Source organism: Asparagus officinalis, unplaced genomic scaffold (assembly GCF_001876935.1).
Source record: "Asparagus officinalis unplaced genomic scaffold, Aspof.V1 AsparagusV1_Un1281, whole genome shotgun sequence".
NCBI lineage: Eukaryota > Viridiplantae > Streptophyta > Magnoliopsida > Asparagales > Asparagaceae > Asparagus > Asparagus officinalis.
The window spans coordinates 1-17120 of record NW_017973540.1 but is presented as its reverse complement, the minus strand read 5'-3'; the positions used below and the strand labels follow the sequence as shown (position 1 = coordinate 17120).

General features: G+C 40.5%; 1 protein-coding gene, 1 long non-coding RNA gene and 1 pseudogene across 2 annotated transcripts; 2 read left to right on the top strand and 1 right to left on the bottom strand.

Moving 5' to 3' along the window:
- Positions 1–1200: 1200 nt before the first annotated feature.
- LOC109828392 (probable aldo-keto reductase 2) lies at positions 1201–4109 on the top strand. The gene is made up of 4 exons (XM_020395400.1): positions 1201–1374; positions 2352–2524; positions 2620–2722; positions 3544–4109. Exons 1-4 carry the CDS (start codon positions 1216–1218, stop codon positions 3880–3882), a joined length of 774 nt encoding a protein of 257 aa, XP_020250989.1. The 5' UTR covers positions 1201–1215; the 3' UTR covers positions 3883–4109.
- Positions 4110–5956: 1847 nt separating this feature from the next.
- On the bottom strand, positions 5957–15326 carry LOC109828393. Its single transcript, XR_002243672.1, has 2 exons — positions 15193–15326; positions 5957–6002 (listed from the first exon to the last, which is right to left on the bottom strand). It is a non-coding gene; the product is annotated as an uncharacterized LOC109828393 (long non-coding RNA).
- On the top strand, positions 10212–14601 carry LOC109828391 (annotated as a pseudogene).
- Positions 15327–17120: the final 1794 nt, after the last annotated feature.

Here is a 17120-nt window from a genome sequence, read left to right as displayed (position 1 = left end):
AGATGGTGGTTGAAAGAATAATCTTCAAGAAACGCTTTTAATAGGCCAGCGAAAGAGACAATGCAGATGAGGCGTCACTTTTCGCAGCCATTTTGGGAAGGGCACTATAGAGAGTAGTGAAGAGAGTAATGAGAGAATTTTGGCTGAGGAGGAGTATGAGAACTAAATAGTTTTATTGGGCTCATGATGGAGTAAAAGAAGGGGGAAAAATTTTCCTCCATTTTTTTCAATCATAAGGCGATGCGCATTAATGAGAAGTGACTTCTGTTGTTCGGGCTAGGGCTCTCGTCTGGGGAAGAGAAGAGACATTGGCAGTTTCGGTTTTTTTCCAAAATACATTCTGGGCTTTTTGGTGATAAAGCTGACGTGGGAGAGCGGCAAGCACTGGGGCTTAACAAACATTAAGAGATCATATTTTTGGGGTTATACACAGTGGACAAGTATGATAGAGGGTAGTCACACGAAGTTCCCAACTTTTAGGGCATGGACGCATTTCCCCCTTTTTCCTAAGAAGGGAATAAGAAATCCAAATTATTTAACCACCCGCCACCCTCCCACCATTATGATTGACGGAAGCCCTTCCTCATCAGCGAAGAGCAGGAATTAGGACTCGACTTTGTCAAACGGTGGGACCGCCCTCCTCCCCCGATTCACTATATATAGACCGTGACCCGCTCCACCGCAAGAGCTCCCCCACACCGGACCGCCCCGACACGCCAACAGCGGCCAGCGCGCACAACACCAGCGCAGATGACGTCATCACAGCATCGGTTCCCGGATCAGGCTGGGCTCCCAGGAGGCTGGAGGTCTCGGCCCAGACGGCTCGGGTGCATGGCATGTCGCCTTCTACGGGCCCAAACCGAAGCCCAGAGCTCCGGAGACATGATCGACTGATCCGCTTCGCCCGTCGTACTCCGCGTCACGTCCTCGGACATCCCTCCGGACGTTACCCGGCCCTTCACCTAAAGATGGTAGTGAGGAACGAACTCCTCCATCACGAAAGGTTTATAAATCAATTTTTTTAAAAGAAAAAAGAAGCTCCATCGGTTCTTTTCGAGATCTCGATATTTTCGTGAACTGGACTGTATAAATGTATCGATTTAGTTCAATTTAATTGAGCCTTACCAGTTTAATTTGAATCGGTGGTGTTTAATCAAGGCTTTGAAGGGGGGAGTGAGGGGGAGGGTGGAGCTGGCGACCAAGTTCGGGGTAAAAATGGAGGGGTACGCGATGGAGGGGGGCGCGACGGAGGTGCGAGGAGATCCCGCGTACGTGAGGGCTTCTTGCGAGGCGAGCTTGAAGAGGCTGGACGTCGACTGCATTGATCTCTACTACCAGCATCGCGTCGACACCCGAGTCCCCATCGAGATCACCGTGAGTTTCCCATTTGTTTGGTTGCTCCTCCTCTTAGTCTAGTTTTATCCTCGATTAATGCCCAAGGACCCAAAATATGGGACCAAGGAGTGGGACATGTGATGTGTCCCTCCCCTATTGGATAATGAGTTGGTCATGCACCCTCATTATCTAATAGGGGAGGGACACGTCACCTGTCTCATCCCTTGGTCCCATATTTTGGATCCCTGTAGCAGTGCTCTTTATCCTCTTACATTCGGTACTTGCATATTGCTGTCAAATGTCCCTGCTGAAACTCTGAAGTTGTGGTAAGCGCGTCGAGAGTTTTATATCCTTTAACACGCTCCCTCGGGTGAGAGCCATTTTTATTGGTCGAATTATCTCGACTCATGTGGCAATATCAATTTGTTTTTTTTAATTTTATTTAATGTCCATATTAAATTGGTGACGGGCCGAAATTGAACCCGAGGAGCTCTGATACCATCTAAAAGGATCCTATCCTTACGCCAAATATCCAAAGTAGCGGTGATGATTGAGGGTTATAGTTTTATACGCTAACAATAGAAATCTATTACTATTATTTAAGGAAAGCTCTTTTTTGGTGTTCTACCCTTATGTTAGTCACCCTTTGAAAATATTCCAATCATATCCCAAAAATTATACACATGACTTCCCATGATTTAGAACTTGGTAGAGAGACCAGTTTGAAAACCATTACAGCAATCTAATTCATAATTACCTCCCTATTTAGTGGTAACAAATTAAATCGGTTAGAAGAAAAATTGCTATAATGTGCTCTTTTTAGAAGAGTATTGTCTTAAACCTTTTCTTTCTACATTTCCCCTTCCCGTGTTTCCTTAAGTCTGTCGTTGATAAATGTAATCCACATCTGACAAATTGATTACTATCGAAATCTGAAGGTTTCTTGTTACATGTATAGAAGATAGATTTATGTTCTTTATACTATAGTATTCTCATGTTATTTTTTACATTATCAGATGGGAGAACTTAAGAAACTGGTTGAAGAGGGCAAAATAAAATACGTAGGATTATCTGAGGCCTCGGCATCAACAATCAGGAGGGCACATGCTGTTCACCCTATAACTGCTGTCCAGCTCGAATGGTCGCTATGGTCAAGGGACGTGGAAGACGACATAATCCCAACTTGTAGGTAATTAAGAGCTCTCATCTCTCTGACAAATTTAATCATTTATATTCATTTAAGAAATCAATCGCATGAGTTTTCACCATTTATGTAATTTTCAGAGAGCTCGGAATAGGAATTGTGGCATACAGTCCTTTGGGGAGGGGCTTCCTATCTTCTGGACCTAAGTTGGTCGAAAATCTAGCAGACGGGGATTTCAGAAAGGTATGTGTATTCCAAAAAGCTTATGAACTATTTTAACTACTCGGGTCTCATGCAGTAAGATGTGCTCTTGATAGTGAAATCAAAAGAACCAGATATAACTTTACTAGAATCGATGTCTTTCGAGCTGCTAATTGCTGTCAACTGAACCACGGACTTCTGATTAGTCGTGTATCAACTTAGCCATGTTCTTTTACAACCTAATTAGAAAGCCAAGTAACTTGACCGGCATGTTTGAGGTGATCACTTTGAGGAGTGTCGCCTCCCCCTTCGTGCTTGCTTGGCCAGCTTACTATGGGCTTACCAAGGTTGATACAAACTGATGCACTCATTTGTGACTTGATGGGTAACTTCTGTCAAATACTAATGCATAGATTAAATTCACCAGCAATTCTTTATAAAAATGCATCTATAACTGTTTAAGTTCCTTTTAAAGTACATTTCTAGGCTCATTTCACATTTGTCATTCTGCCACACAAAAAAACTTACTATATATAATCGAGGAAAACGGGAGATATCATGGGAATGACACTCCTAGTTTCTCATACATGACCTTACTATGTGACAAACAAACTATTCCTATTGAAGGCGGTAAATTTGAAATTCTTAAACAGTTGGAACAATTGTTGTGGTTTTTTTAAAGAGGCATAGATGCATCCGCTAAGCTTGGGGTCTTGAGATCATGGCTCTGATAAAAGTGACCGTCTTATTTCTCATAATATGGAAGAATACAGGGTCTACGTATTTAGTCGATATCTCAATGAATACATAGACCGTATAATTCTAACTGTTCCCAAAACTAATAATGGACTTTTATTTGCCAGTACTTGCCGAGATTACAGCCAGGGAATTTGGAGCAGAATATTACATTATTTGAAAGAGTTAGTGAGATGGCTTCAAGAAAAGGATGCACCCCTTCTCAACTAGCATTAGCCTGGGTTCACCACCAAGGAAATTATGTTTGCCCTATACCTGGAACTACTAAGATCGAGAACTTGAAACAAAACATAGGAGCACTCTCTGTTAAGCTGACAAAGGAAGAAATGGTACAGCTCGAATCTTTTGCTTCTGCTGATGCTGTTAAAGGCGATAGGTATCCTGCAATGGTTCAGACTTGGAAGGATTCAGAGACCCCACCTCTTTCTTCATGGAAAAGTGAATAGAAAGTATTGCCTTCTAGTTTTCTATATCAAAGCTTGCATCCTGTTAGTTAGTAATAAGGCAGCACTAAGATTGTTGAGCCCTACTTTGCATGTGGTGTTGAATCAGAGTTGTGTATGAATTGTCAGAACTATCTTTGTTGAGCTGTTTGTATTTGGTTTGTAATCATAATAATGGGAAATGTTTTTGCTAGGACTTGTTTATAGCATATATTTTGTTGTTGCTGTTATCTACTGTGATTATGTGCAACAGAGACAAAGGGTTTACTACTATTGTTATTTCTAAAATGCCCTCGAGTCATCATTAGAACCCACCAAACTTGTTGAGACGCTAGTCAGGATAGCCTTGTGCCCGCTATTGCTACTTACCCTGTGCCCATTAATTATCAGATCATTGGAGAAATCTTATGTCTTTGGTCCATTGCCAGCAAATATAACTAACAAGAAGAAAAGATAAGTTCACCTCATATTTTGACTGAAACAGAGATCTACTTAACATGTTTGGTATTCTCCAAAACAAAAGGCAAAATGTGTTTTAATGAAAAATGCAAAGCATCACATATAATTACATGCGCAAAACGAGCTACTATAAGAGACTGCCCTAACTTCTCCCAAAATAAGAAAGCAGAGATGATTGCTTATCATCTGTATTCTTTACGCTTTTCACCTTTTTCTTCACTGGACTTGTTTGGTTGCTTTGTAAATTCTCGTGCTTCCTACGTCCCCGCTCCCCACTCTCGAGGAGAAATCCACTACACAGCCGGTTTGGAAGCCGGAACTTCGTCTACACAGCGATCCCACACGATCTCTCTCACTACACAGTTTGATCTCAACAGATCACTCCCTCACAGTAGATCTTACTCAAGATCTCAACTACACAGCACAAGATAACAGATGTAGAACTCTCTCTTACAAAGCCCCTATGGCAAAGAGAACAAATTACTGAAGCTGGGAGGTGAGCTCACACAAAACCACAGAGAAGAAAGCAAGACTGATTTGAAAATTTTCTCAGCAGAAACAGAAAATACTCTCTCTGGTTTTTCAAACGTTTTGCTCAAGGAAGAAGAAGCAGCAGTAGGGTTTTTATAGAATAGATTAAAACAATTTTAAAAACCAAACCCAATCTTCCTGTTTAGGAAGATAATCCCCTTTACAGAGTCTTAGCTCAGACTGAGCCAAGCACAAAAGAGTGAAAGCACGACAATCGAAAATAAAAATGACCGTTTTAAAAAATCTCGTGTTGACTGAAGGGAAAAAAGCGGTCGGCCGAAATATCGTTCGATCGACCGAAAATCACGTCGGTCGACCGACCGAAAATTTCGGTCGACCGTGAGCTGCTTCAGAAAAATAAGAAAACCAGCAGAAACACTGTCGGTCGACCGGATCGGTCGACCGATAAAAAATCGAGAATTCGGTCGACCGGCCCGGTCGACCGACAACCTCTCTGGAAACCAGTAAGAAAAGATGATATGTGCGGTCGACCGATCCGGTCGACCGCTTTCTGACATATGCTGGAAAACATGTTTTTGACCAAGTTAAAATATTTGTAGAATATTTATTTGACCTCTGAAAAATCTGAAACTTTGTAAAATGTTTTTGATACTAAAAACAAACTGTTTGAAGAAAGAATTTTGCAGATAGGTTCTCGTATTTGTGAAAAATAAGGTTTTGTGAAAACGGCTTAAAAGTTTAAGAAAGAAAACATGTGTGTAAATCCCAATAGCTTCATGTAAACATAGTGACTCTTTGCCTACATTCTAGCACTAGAGAGAAACATAAAAGAAAGCTAATATCCTCATATTTAAAGCAATACTTGAGCTTTGATTAGCTTGAATCGGATGAAGCTTTTATTCGAGTTTTTCGTTCTTGAATTAACGTTGCTTCATCTCTTGGCCTCCTCCTCCTTTGGATATTATCTTGTAGCATATATTCCATCCATCCTCCATTGATGGCACTAACGAGCTTGACAAATAGATTTACTACAATTTCACTCAATAAGCCATTAGTACCAATAATGGTGGTTGTAAGAACATCATCAAAACATAAGGGCTAACAACAAGAAATTTCAGGCTTTTTGCTATCCTCCTCCTCGTCGATGACTTTTTGCTCAACATCATCTGAACCTGGTTCTTCACTAGGCTTTTTGTTCTTGTTTGGATGATTTCAGTAATTCAGGCTCTGGTTCACATTTAACTTCAGATTTCTTTGTGAAGAACGTTGGTAACGGTTTTTCACCGGAAGCTATCAGTTGTATCTACAGTTCATAAAGCAGACAAGTAAGTTGGCCGTGGATTGCTTAAAAGGTAAATGGTATGAATCCTCTTAGTTTGTACTCTTCTTCCAACACTTCACTGATGAACGTCTTTCAAATTGTCTTTCCTTCGATGAACATCACTAAATCAGTGTGTTTTCTTGTAGGTATAAGTGTGTTTTTGGCATGGCATTGAACTGAAGTGCACCTATAGCATCTCATTAGTATCATATCATCAGCAGGACTGATGCATACCACCATCTTTATCATAAGTTACACATGGCTGAAACACATACAAATAGTTTTAAACCAGAACTGAGTGAAAAGCTCACCTCTTTACTACATATAGGCCCATCAAAGGATGGTTTACCTATTGCAGGCTCTCTCCGGGCCCCTGCCTCATCTTGATCAGCATATGAGGGGGCAACTTCTACTTGGTGTCAGCCAAGAGGTGATGGATGAACTTCCAGCTGAGTTGTTGTAAGCTACCGATGGACTTCTTCTCAAGAGCATTCTACCAGAGCTTGGCACTCCCCTAAAGGGCGATGGGGAAGCATCGACAGATGACTGCTTCCGATGCTTGGATCATGCTCATTAAGTCATAGTAGTTTTGAACATGCTCAGAGGGATCTCCCTCGCCCTTATACTTCCCCACGTGAGGCATCTTGAACTTCTCACATGGGGCATTCATGAGGTCATCTGAAAGAGGGGTATTCCCCGGATGGCTTCTGCAACTAGTCTGTACACCTGATCGTAGCCAGAGACCCCTATGGTAGCCGAGGGGGTTGGAGAGGCACAGTGATGGAGGAGAGTCTTAGAGACCACTCCCCTAGTACGGTCCCCAAGGTGACCAATGTCAGGACTCTCGCTAGTGATTTCTTCATGAGAGAAGACGTCAGCGAGACTCTCCGGGGCGAGTCGACCAACGAGGTGGTAGGGTCGCATACTCAACGCAATCCCCCAACTGTTTTGCAGCAGCATAAGGAGTCCGAGACGGGACTATTTGCTGTGCTTCGAAAGTAGAGTGAGTCTCTGAACGTTGGTCTCCAGAAGGTGGGGGAAGAGTTGAAGCAGCTTGCTGCGGCTGCGGAAGCCGGCTGAGAAGTTCGCTGGTGAAGGCAGTGCATTGCTCTTGGAGAGATTGAGAAATCTTCTTAGCCGTTTCTTCAAGCCGAGCTCGAGTAACATAGCTTTGGTGTGGTTCTACAGGGTGAAACTGATTAGACCCATGCTCAGGACCAGACATGTTTTCTCAAAAAAGAAAGATGCTCATGGTGGGCGCCAAATTGTTAATGTTAAGTGATCATATAGTCAATTAAATCTGTGGTTGGATGAGGGTGAAGTTAATGAGGGTCCGCTTCCTTCCCCGAATATCTAGTTCTGAGTTGAGTGGTTAAAGCCTGCACAAGTAGAAACTCATGAGAGGAAGGGGACTGGTTCCCCTGTGGTTCCTCCAACGATCAAGTCAACTGGTAAGCTTGAAAGGGGAAAGTGAAGAGCTGTGTGAGTTCTTGTGTGCGGTATAATTACCAGATATGGTTTAAAGTAGCTTAGATTTAGAACCTTTGAACCCTCTTTTATGTTAGAATAGTACATTTATTTATATCGATGGTATACGGATAGAACCGTCATTATGGTTGAACACAGGATGACAGTGAAGAAGTATGGACTGGCGGATGCTTCAGCTCTTGCTTTACAGGTGTCGGCTGACGACTGAGGGAGAGATCACTTTAGCATTAAATGAGAAGCGATTGGAGGCATGGCGGTGCCTACGTGGTCCGATGAGTCATGAAGACTATCGGGGCTAGAGGCATGATGCTCCTGCCATGTATTAAATATGATAATGACGTGTTGTCACTAGGAGAGGCTCGAGGCTGAAGTCATCTTTTGGCTTTGCCGAGAAGTAAGGCCTTTCGAGTCGACCTCGCAAGGCGTCGAGTAACTGATCGAGTGGGCTCCTTGCGAGTCGTCTTCGACAAGAGGATCGACAAGTATCGTCTTTCGAATAGACTTATGAAGATGTCGACTCGGCGAGTCGGCCAAGTCGGGATCCTTGCTGGTCTATGGCCGCCAACTTGATTGTGGTATTTGCATGTAGAAGTACACCCATCTTTTGCTTGCAAAGTGTTGCACTTAGGTGATTGAAAACACCATAACAATTGTATTCAACATAAATTTAAAAAGGTAAACAACAATGTCGTATACACCAGAACATAATTGTGTTGCTGAAAGAAAGAACAACAAAATGTAGTTAGATACATGTTGTCTCATTCTACTCTCTCTATTGAAATTTTTTTTTTTTTTGGGGGGGGGGGGGGAGTGNGGGAGCAGTATTGTTAACTGCAAACTACGTTTTGAATAGAATTCATATCAAGTCAACTGTATCTACACCTTATGAGTTATAAAATAGGAGGAAATCTAATATGAGTCATCTTAGGAAGTGTGGATCTATAGCCCGTGTTCTCATTCCATACGAACTTAGAAATAAGTTGGACTCTAAAACAGTTTAGTGTAGATTCATAGGGTACTCATAAAAATCAAAAGGGTATAAGTTCTATAATAAAAAAAGGGCTTATTGAAAGCAGAATTGCTACATTTTGAGAGAATCTAGAGGAAGAGGAACAAGCTCAAGAGGAAGCAGGGGCTCTAGCTATAATTGATGATGATTATTACAGTATTGTTCCCACTAATGATTCAGATATTGTGAATAAATATAACCTTAAAAATGGTAAAATATCTATGAAAAATAATGTACCCCATCAACCATTTGTAGGCAACAAAAGACCAAAAATACAACCTTCATGAATGGATGATTACTATATGTACTCATATGAGTCATCTTGTTTCTCAGTAGATACAAATATAAAAGGACAAGATGTCTTAATCTTCTCTGATGCGATGAAATTGCATGAATCAACTTTATGGCTAGAATCCATGAGAGAAGATCTTGATTCCATAGAAAAGAATAAGGTTTGGGAGTTATGTGATCTACCAGAAAAATATAAAAACTATAGAATGTAGTGAGTGCTTAAAAGGAAATATCGTGTTGATGAATCTATTGATAAATTCAAAGCACGGTTAGTTGCCAAATGTTATAACCATAATGCAGGAATAGGCTTACATGAGACATATTATCCTGCAGCAAAATTTACATCCATCAGAATTATTTTGGCTATCCTTGCATGTCTTGATTTAGAGTTATTCCAAATGGATATTAAAATAGCATTCCTTAACAGAGGGTTGAAGGAAGTGATATATATGCAACAACTGGAAGGTTTTTAGGTGAAAGGACATGAATATAAAGTTTACAAGTTAAAAAAAAAAAATCTCTGTATGGTTTAAAACAATCTTCTTGACAATGGTATCTCAGGTTATATGATGCAATCGCCAAACTTGATTTTGTTCAAAATAAATTAGATAATTGTGTATAAATCTTGAAAATTTAGAGCAAGTTTACTATATTACCCTTATATATGGATGGTATATTACTTGTCGGAAATAACATGGAAATATTGTACAAAAATAAGGTAGATCTCAGCGAAAAGTTTGAGATGAAAGACATGGGAGATGCATCATGTATTCTTAGAATTCAAATCATTTGAGATAGAAAGTCTAGAATGTTAATTTTAAACCAAGAAAAACATTTAAGATCCGATCTTAAAAGGTTTGAAATGTAGAATTTCAATTGGGCACTAACTTCATTGGTCATGGGAAAGAGATTGTGTAAAGAGTAAAACAGAATTCACGGGTTGAACCCCCATGAAGTTTGTTTTAAGAAATTAAATTTTACGGGAGTTGAACTCCCGTGAAGTTTAAAAATCTACTAAATTTTACGGGAGTTCAACTCTCGTGAAGTTTCAGAATTTTTTTTTTAAAAAACTGACCTGACGTCAGGACTGAAACCAGGTCGGTTTTTGAAAATAAATTTAAAATTGGTCTTTTTTTAAAAAAAATAAAAGTCCAAAAAGGACTGTTTTGAAAATTTGTCCCCTTTTTTAAACTTGGGAGGGGTTGATATATTTTTCCAAGAAACTAACTTCAATTCAAAATAAGATTTGTGTCCTAACCCATCTCTTTAAGCATCAACCCATCTTTCACTCTGTAACCATCTCCTTGTTTTTTCTGTGTAAATAACAGAGGTGATCAGATCTTGGGCGGCGTAAAAATATTCTTTTTTAAGGAGGTGGGGGATCAATTTATTTTTGTTTTCCATAGGTGACGGAAGCCCTTCCGTAAGCAAACCCGAATGTCGCTATATACGGACCGTGGCCTGCTCCGCCGAGCAAGGAGCTCCTCATCACTAACCAAGAAGGGAAAAGAAATCAATTTATTTAACCCCCACCCCTCCCCACCATAGATGACGGAAGCCCTTCCATCAGCGAAGAGCAGGATTAGGCTCGCTTTGTCAAAACGGTGGGGCCCGCCCTCCTCCCCGATGTCCTATATATAGACCGTGACCCGCTCCACCGAGCAAGGAGCTCCCCATCACCGACCCACCCACCCACCGCCCAACAGCGCCAGCGCCACAACACCAGCGATGACGTCATCAGCATCGGTTCCCCGGATCAGGCTGGGCTCCCAGGGGCTGGAGGTCTCGGCCCAGGGCCTCGGGTGCATGGGCATGTCCGCCTTCTACGGGCCCCCGAAGCCCGAGCCCGACATGATCGACCTGATCCGCTTCGCCGTCGACTCCGGCGTCACGTTCCTCGACACCTCCGACTTCTACGGCCCCTTCACCAACGAACTCCTCCTCGGAAAGGTTTTATAAATCTACTTTTTTTTTTTAAAAGAAAAAAGAAGTTCCATCGGTTCCTTTCGAGATCTTGGTATTTTCGTGAACTAAACGATAAATACATCAGTTTAATCCAATTTAACTTGAATCGGTGGCGTTTAATCAAGGCTTTGAATGGGGGAGTGAGGGAGAGGGTGGAGCTGGCGACCAAATTCGGGATAAAGACGGAGGGGGGCACGAGAGTGGTGCGTACGTGAGGGCTTCTTGCGAGGCGAGCTTGAAGAGGCTGGGCGTCGGCTGCATTGATCTCTACTACCAGCATCGCGTCGACACCCGAGTCCCCACCGAGATCACTGTGAGTTTCCCTTTTGTTTGGTCACTACTTTTTCTTTGCTTTCGCTGGTCTAGTTTTTTCCTCTGTTTGGTTGTTTTCCCCCAAAAAAAAAAAGGAAAATAGAAAACTTACATTTCACATGATTTCAAGACACATTTCCTAGATTTCTTTTTTCGTTCGTTTCGTAAAGAAATGAACGCCACGTCACCATCACGTCGCGTAAGAAACAAATCCAACCGCTGTTTTCAGCATTTAAATAATCTGTTTTAATCACCGATTTCCATTTCTTGTGCATAAAAAAACAGGAAATGGAAATGAGCCGCAATAGTAACCGTCTGTTTTATTCACCGCCACCGTTTCAACGGTGTTTCTAGTAATTAAAAATTCAATGAAGTGACATTTTCAAGTGTTTTCATAGGTTTTTGGGCTGAAAACGATTTTCTCAAAAAGCTGATGTGATATCCTACGTGGCACCCTCATTTTTTTAAATCACAAAACGAAACAAACGTGTGATTTGAAAATCGGTTGAAACCAAAATCCTATGTGGTGAGGGGGGGGGGGATTTTTTGAAATGTGACGTGGCGGAGGGTTTTCTCATTTTTATTAGGCAAACAAACAGGCCCTTAGGGTCCGTTTGGTTCATTTCCTAGAAACCTAAGTTTGGGAGATTACTCATGTGAAATAGGTTGTGGGACCAATTTTCATGATTTCAAGCTCATTTCACGACTTTTTGGGAGAATGGATTTCCTTAAATTTGAGACCCATGACATTATTATCTTACTAATGGGTGAGTCTCACATGCGCAACATCTCCTTTTTTTCCTCTCTCAACCAAACATAAGAAAAGTAAATCAAACATCTTCACATGGGTGTGTCAGGTGTTTGGATTTTCTTTTCTTAGTTTCTCAGCCAACCAAATAGCCTCTTAGATTCAGGTTTTACATATTGATGTCAAATGTCCCTATTGCACCAAAACTCTAATGTTGTGGTAAGCGTGTCGAGAGTTAGAGCTTTATACTCTTAACACGCTCCCTCGGGGTGAGAGCCATTTTTATTGGCCGAAATCTGGACTCATGTGGCAATATCAATTTGTTTTTTTATTTATTTATGTCCATATGAAAGCCGAAATTGAACCTGAGTAGCTCTAATACCATCTAAAAGGATCCTATCCTCACGCCAAATATCCGAAGCAGCGGTGATGATTGAGGATTATAGTTTTATACACTAACAATAGAAATCTATTACTATTATTTAAGAAAAGCTCTTTTTTGGTGTTCTACACTTATGTTAGTCACCCTTTGAAAATATTCCAATCACATCCCAAAAATTATACACATGACTTCCCATAATTTAGAACTTAGTAGAGGGACCAGTTTGAAAATCATAACAGCAATCTAATTCATAATTACCTCCCTATTTAGTGGTAACAAATTAAATTGGTTAGAAGAAAATTGCTATAATGTGCTCTTTTTAGAAGAGTATCGTCTTAGACCTTTTCTTTCTACATCTCTCCTTTCTTTGTTTCCTCTAAGCCTGTCGTTGATAAATGTAATCCACATCTGACAGATTGATTACTGCCCAAATCTGAAGGTTTCTTGTTACATGTATAGAAGATAGATTTATGTTCTTTATACTATAGTGTTCTCATGTTATTTTTTACATTATCAGATGGGAGAACTTAAGAAACTGGTTGAAGAGGGGAAAATAAAATACGTAGGATTATCTGAGGCCTCGCCGTCAACAATCAGGAGGGCACATGCTGTTCACCCTATAACTGCTGTCCAGCTCGAATGGTCGCTATGGTCAAGGGACGTGGAAGACGACATAATCCCAACTTGTAGGTAATTAAGAGCTCTCGTCTCTCCTGCAAATTTAATCATTTATATTCATTTAGGAAACCAATCGCATGAGTTTTCACCATTTACGTATTTTTCAGAGAGCTCGGAATAGGAATTGTGGCATACAGTCCTTTGGGGAGGGGCTTCCTATCTTCTGGACCTAAGTTGGTCGAAAATCTACCAGACGGGGATTTCAGAAAGGTATGTGTATTCCAAAAAGCTTATGAACTATTTTAACTACTCGGGTCTCATGCAGTAAGATGTGCTCTTGATAGTGAAATCAAAAGAACCAGATATAACTTTACTAGAATCACGTCTTTCGAACTGCTAATTGCTGTCAACTGAACCATGGGCTTCTGATTAGTCGTGTATCAACTTAGCCATGTTCTTTTACAACCTAATTAGAAAGCCAAGTAACTTGACCGGCATGTTTGAGGTGATCACTTTGAGGAGTGTCGCCTCCCCCTTCGTGCTTGCTTGGCCAGCTTACTATGGGCTTACCAAGGTTGATACAAACTGATGCACTCATTTGTGACTTGATGGGTAACTTCTGTCAAATACTAATGCATAGATTAAATTCACCAGCAATTCTTTATAAAAATGCATCTATAACTGTTTAAGTTCCTTTTAAAGTACATTTCTAGGCTCATTTCACATTTGTCATTCTGCCACACAAAAAAACTTACTATATATAATCGAGGAAAACGGGAGATATCATGGGAATGATGCTCCTAGTTTCTCATACACGACCTTACAATGTGACACACAAACTATTCCTATTGAAGGCGGTAAATTTGAAATTCTTAAACAGTTGGAACAATTGTTGTGGTTTTTTTAAAGAGGCATAGATGCATCCGCTAAGCTTGGGGTCTTGAGATCATGGCTCTGATAAAAGTGACCGTCTTATTTCTCATAATATGGAAGAATACAGGGTCTACGTATTTAGTCGATATCTCAATGAATACATAGACCGTATAATTCTAACTGTTCCCAAAACTAATAATGGACTTTTATTTGCCAGTACTTGCCGAGGTTACAGCCAGGGAATTTGGAGCAGAATATTACATTATTTGAAAGAGTTAGTGAGATGGCTTCAAGAAAAGGATGCACCCCTTCTCAACTAGCATTAGCCTGGGTTCACCACCAAGGAAATGATGTTTGCCCTATACCTGGAACTACTAAGATCGAGAACTTGAAACAAAACATAGGAGCACTCTCTGTTAAGCTGACAAAGGAAGAAATGGTACAGCTCGAATCTTTTGCTTCTGCTGATGCTGTTAAAGGCGATAGGTATCCTGCGATGATGCAGACTTGGAAGGATTCAGAGACCCCACCTCTTTCTTCATGGAAAAGTGAATAGAAAGTATTGCCTTCTAGTTTTCTATATCAAACCTTGCGTCCTGTTAGTTAGTAGTAAGGCAGCGCTAAGATTGTTGAGCCCTACTTTGCATGTGGTGTTGAATCAGAGTTGTGTATGAATTGTCAGAACTATCTTTGTTGAGCTGTTTGTATTTGGTTTGTAATCATAATAATGGGAAATGTTTTTGCTAGGACTTGTTTATAGCATATTGTGATTATGTGCAACAGAGACAAAGGGTTTACTACTATTGTTATTTCTAAAATGCCCTCGAGTCATCATTAGAACCCACCAAACTTGTTGAGACGCTAGTCAGGATAGCCTTGTGCCCGCTATTGCTACTTACCCTGTGCCCATTAATTATCAGATCATTGGGGAAATCTTATGTCTTTGGTCCATTGCCAGCAAATATAACTGACAAGAAGAAAAGAAAAGTTCACCTCATTTTTTGACTGAAACAGAGATCCACTTAACATGTTTGGTATTCTCCAAAACAAAAGGCGAAGTGTGTTTTAATGGAAAATGCAAAGCATCACATATAATTACATGCGCAAAACGAGCTACTATAAGAGACTGCCCTAACTTCTCCCAAAATAAGAAAGCAGAGATGATTGCTTATCATCTGTATTCTTTACGCTTTTCACCTTTTTCTTCACTGGACTTGTTTGGTTGCTTTGTAAATTCTCGTGCTTCGGTTGAGAAGGGTTCTCCATTTCCTCCAATCCTCTTTTGACACAAGAAATTTCAGGCTTTTTGTTATCCTCCTCCTCGTCGGTGACTTTTTGCTCAACATCATCTGAACCTGGTTCTTCCTTCAAATTGCAGGGATCATGTTCTTGTTTGGATGATTTCAGTAATTCAGGCTCTGGTTCGCATTTAACTTCAGATTTCTTTGTGAAGAACGTTGATAACGGTTTTTCACCGGTAGCTTTCAGCTGTATCCAAGTAAGCTGGCCGTGGATTGCTTAAAAGGTAAATGGTATGAATCCTCTTAGTTTGTACTCTTCTTCCAACACTTCACTGATGAACGTCTTTCAAATTGTCTTCCTTCAATAAATATCACTAAATCAGTGTGTTTTCTTGTAGGTAAAAGTGTGTTTTTGGCATGGCATTGAACTGAAGTGCACCTATAGCATATCATTAGTATCATATCATCAGCAGGACTGATGCATCCCACCATCTTTATCAGAAGTTACACATGGCTCAAACACATACAAATAGTTTTGGTAGTAAAAAGGGGAACCTTACATCAAGAAATAACAACAGTATACTAGTCACAAATATAGGTAGTTACGAATAATTATTATTATAAAACCTCAAGATTGACAAATTGGAAACACCCAGAAGAAATTTTCTAGGTAATAAAGCAATAATGACGAGATTACATTAGATACGTTGATTTTCGCAAAACTTCATTATATAATAAGTAGACATAAAAAAAGGGACTCGTGTACTTGCAGTTTGACATTCAACAAGAGACATAAGTGACATGATTCACTCAGCAAACTTAAAACTTGCAAGACTGAAAACTTACTAGATCAAGATCTTCACAAGGCCCAAGGACTGTTTCATGTTTGGCCATGGAATCATTTAACCAGAGATCAATTGAACCAGTGTCTCTTAAGATTACAGGCATTCTATCTGTGCAGTATACAAAAAAAAAATCATTAAATGTTCATAGTTAGACAACAAAAAAACAATTAAATGTTCTCCTGAATCCTGATTTCTTTAACCTCTTTATGTTAAAAAATATTTTCCTAATTTCTTTAACCTCTATATGTTAAAAAATTATTCTCCTGATTTCTTTACAGGCATTCATCTGTACAGTATACAAAAAAATAAGTAATGTTCATAGTTAGACAACTGTAACACAAGATGAATAATGTAAATACACAAATAGGTTAAAGAAATCAGGAGAATATTTCTAACATAAATAGACATAGGAAAGAGCAGTGGAAATAAAACTTTCTGATCTCCGCAGTTAACATCGATTAAACCAGTAAAAGCTACTAAGTAATCTGAAATTTTGAGATATGGCTCCACATGATGATGTGACATTTCTTCTTATGTATATCTACTTTCACACCGATGGTATAATGATAAACTATTACAAAAGCTACGAGGTTGATTACTTGACTGTCCTCCACCTATAGACGAGGTTCGGCAACTGCCTACGTCCTCGGGAGCCACACAGATAATTTCTTATTTAATCTAACAAGAAATTACAAATCAAGAGCAAATCTCTAAACTGAGATTTCTCAGATTGAACACTGTAGCTACAGTGTTAATAATCAAAGGGTATGAACCCTTTCAATTTCTCTCACAATAAAACCCCTCTTTCTTATTTAATCTCTCTCTCTTACAAATCCCCTTTAACAACCACTGTTGGAAGCTGAGATTAAGAGGGAAAATCGCCACTGCGATTTGGGGAAAACGCTGCTGCGTTTTAGGGCAGATCGCCGCCGCCGGAGAAGGAGAAATCGGAGGAGAGGGGGGGAGAATCAGCGCCGTTGGGTTTCCTTTTAAGGGCGGAGGAGGAGGAGGAGCTGGCGACAGCCTGTCGCCAGCGATAGCTTCGACGCCAAACTCGTGCGAACGCAGAGTTCACTTCGACGCCAGCTTCGCACGAACGCAGAGTTCGGACCCCCCCCCAAAACGCAAAGCTCGCCATCGACGCCATCTTCGAACGAACGCAGAGCTCGCCATCGCTGTGACGCAGAGTTCGCCATC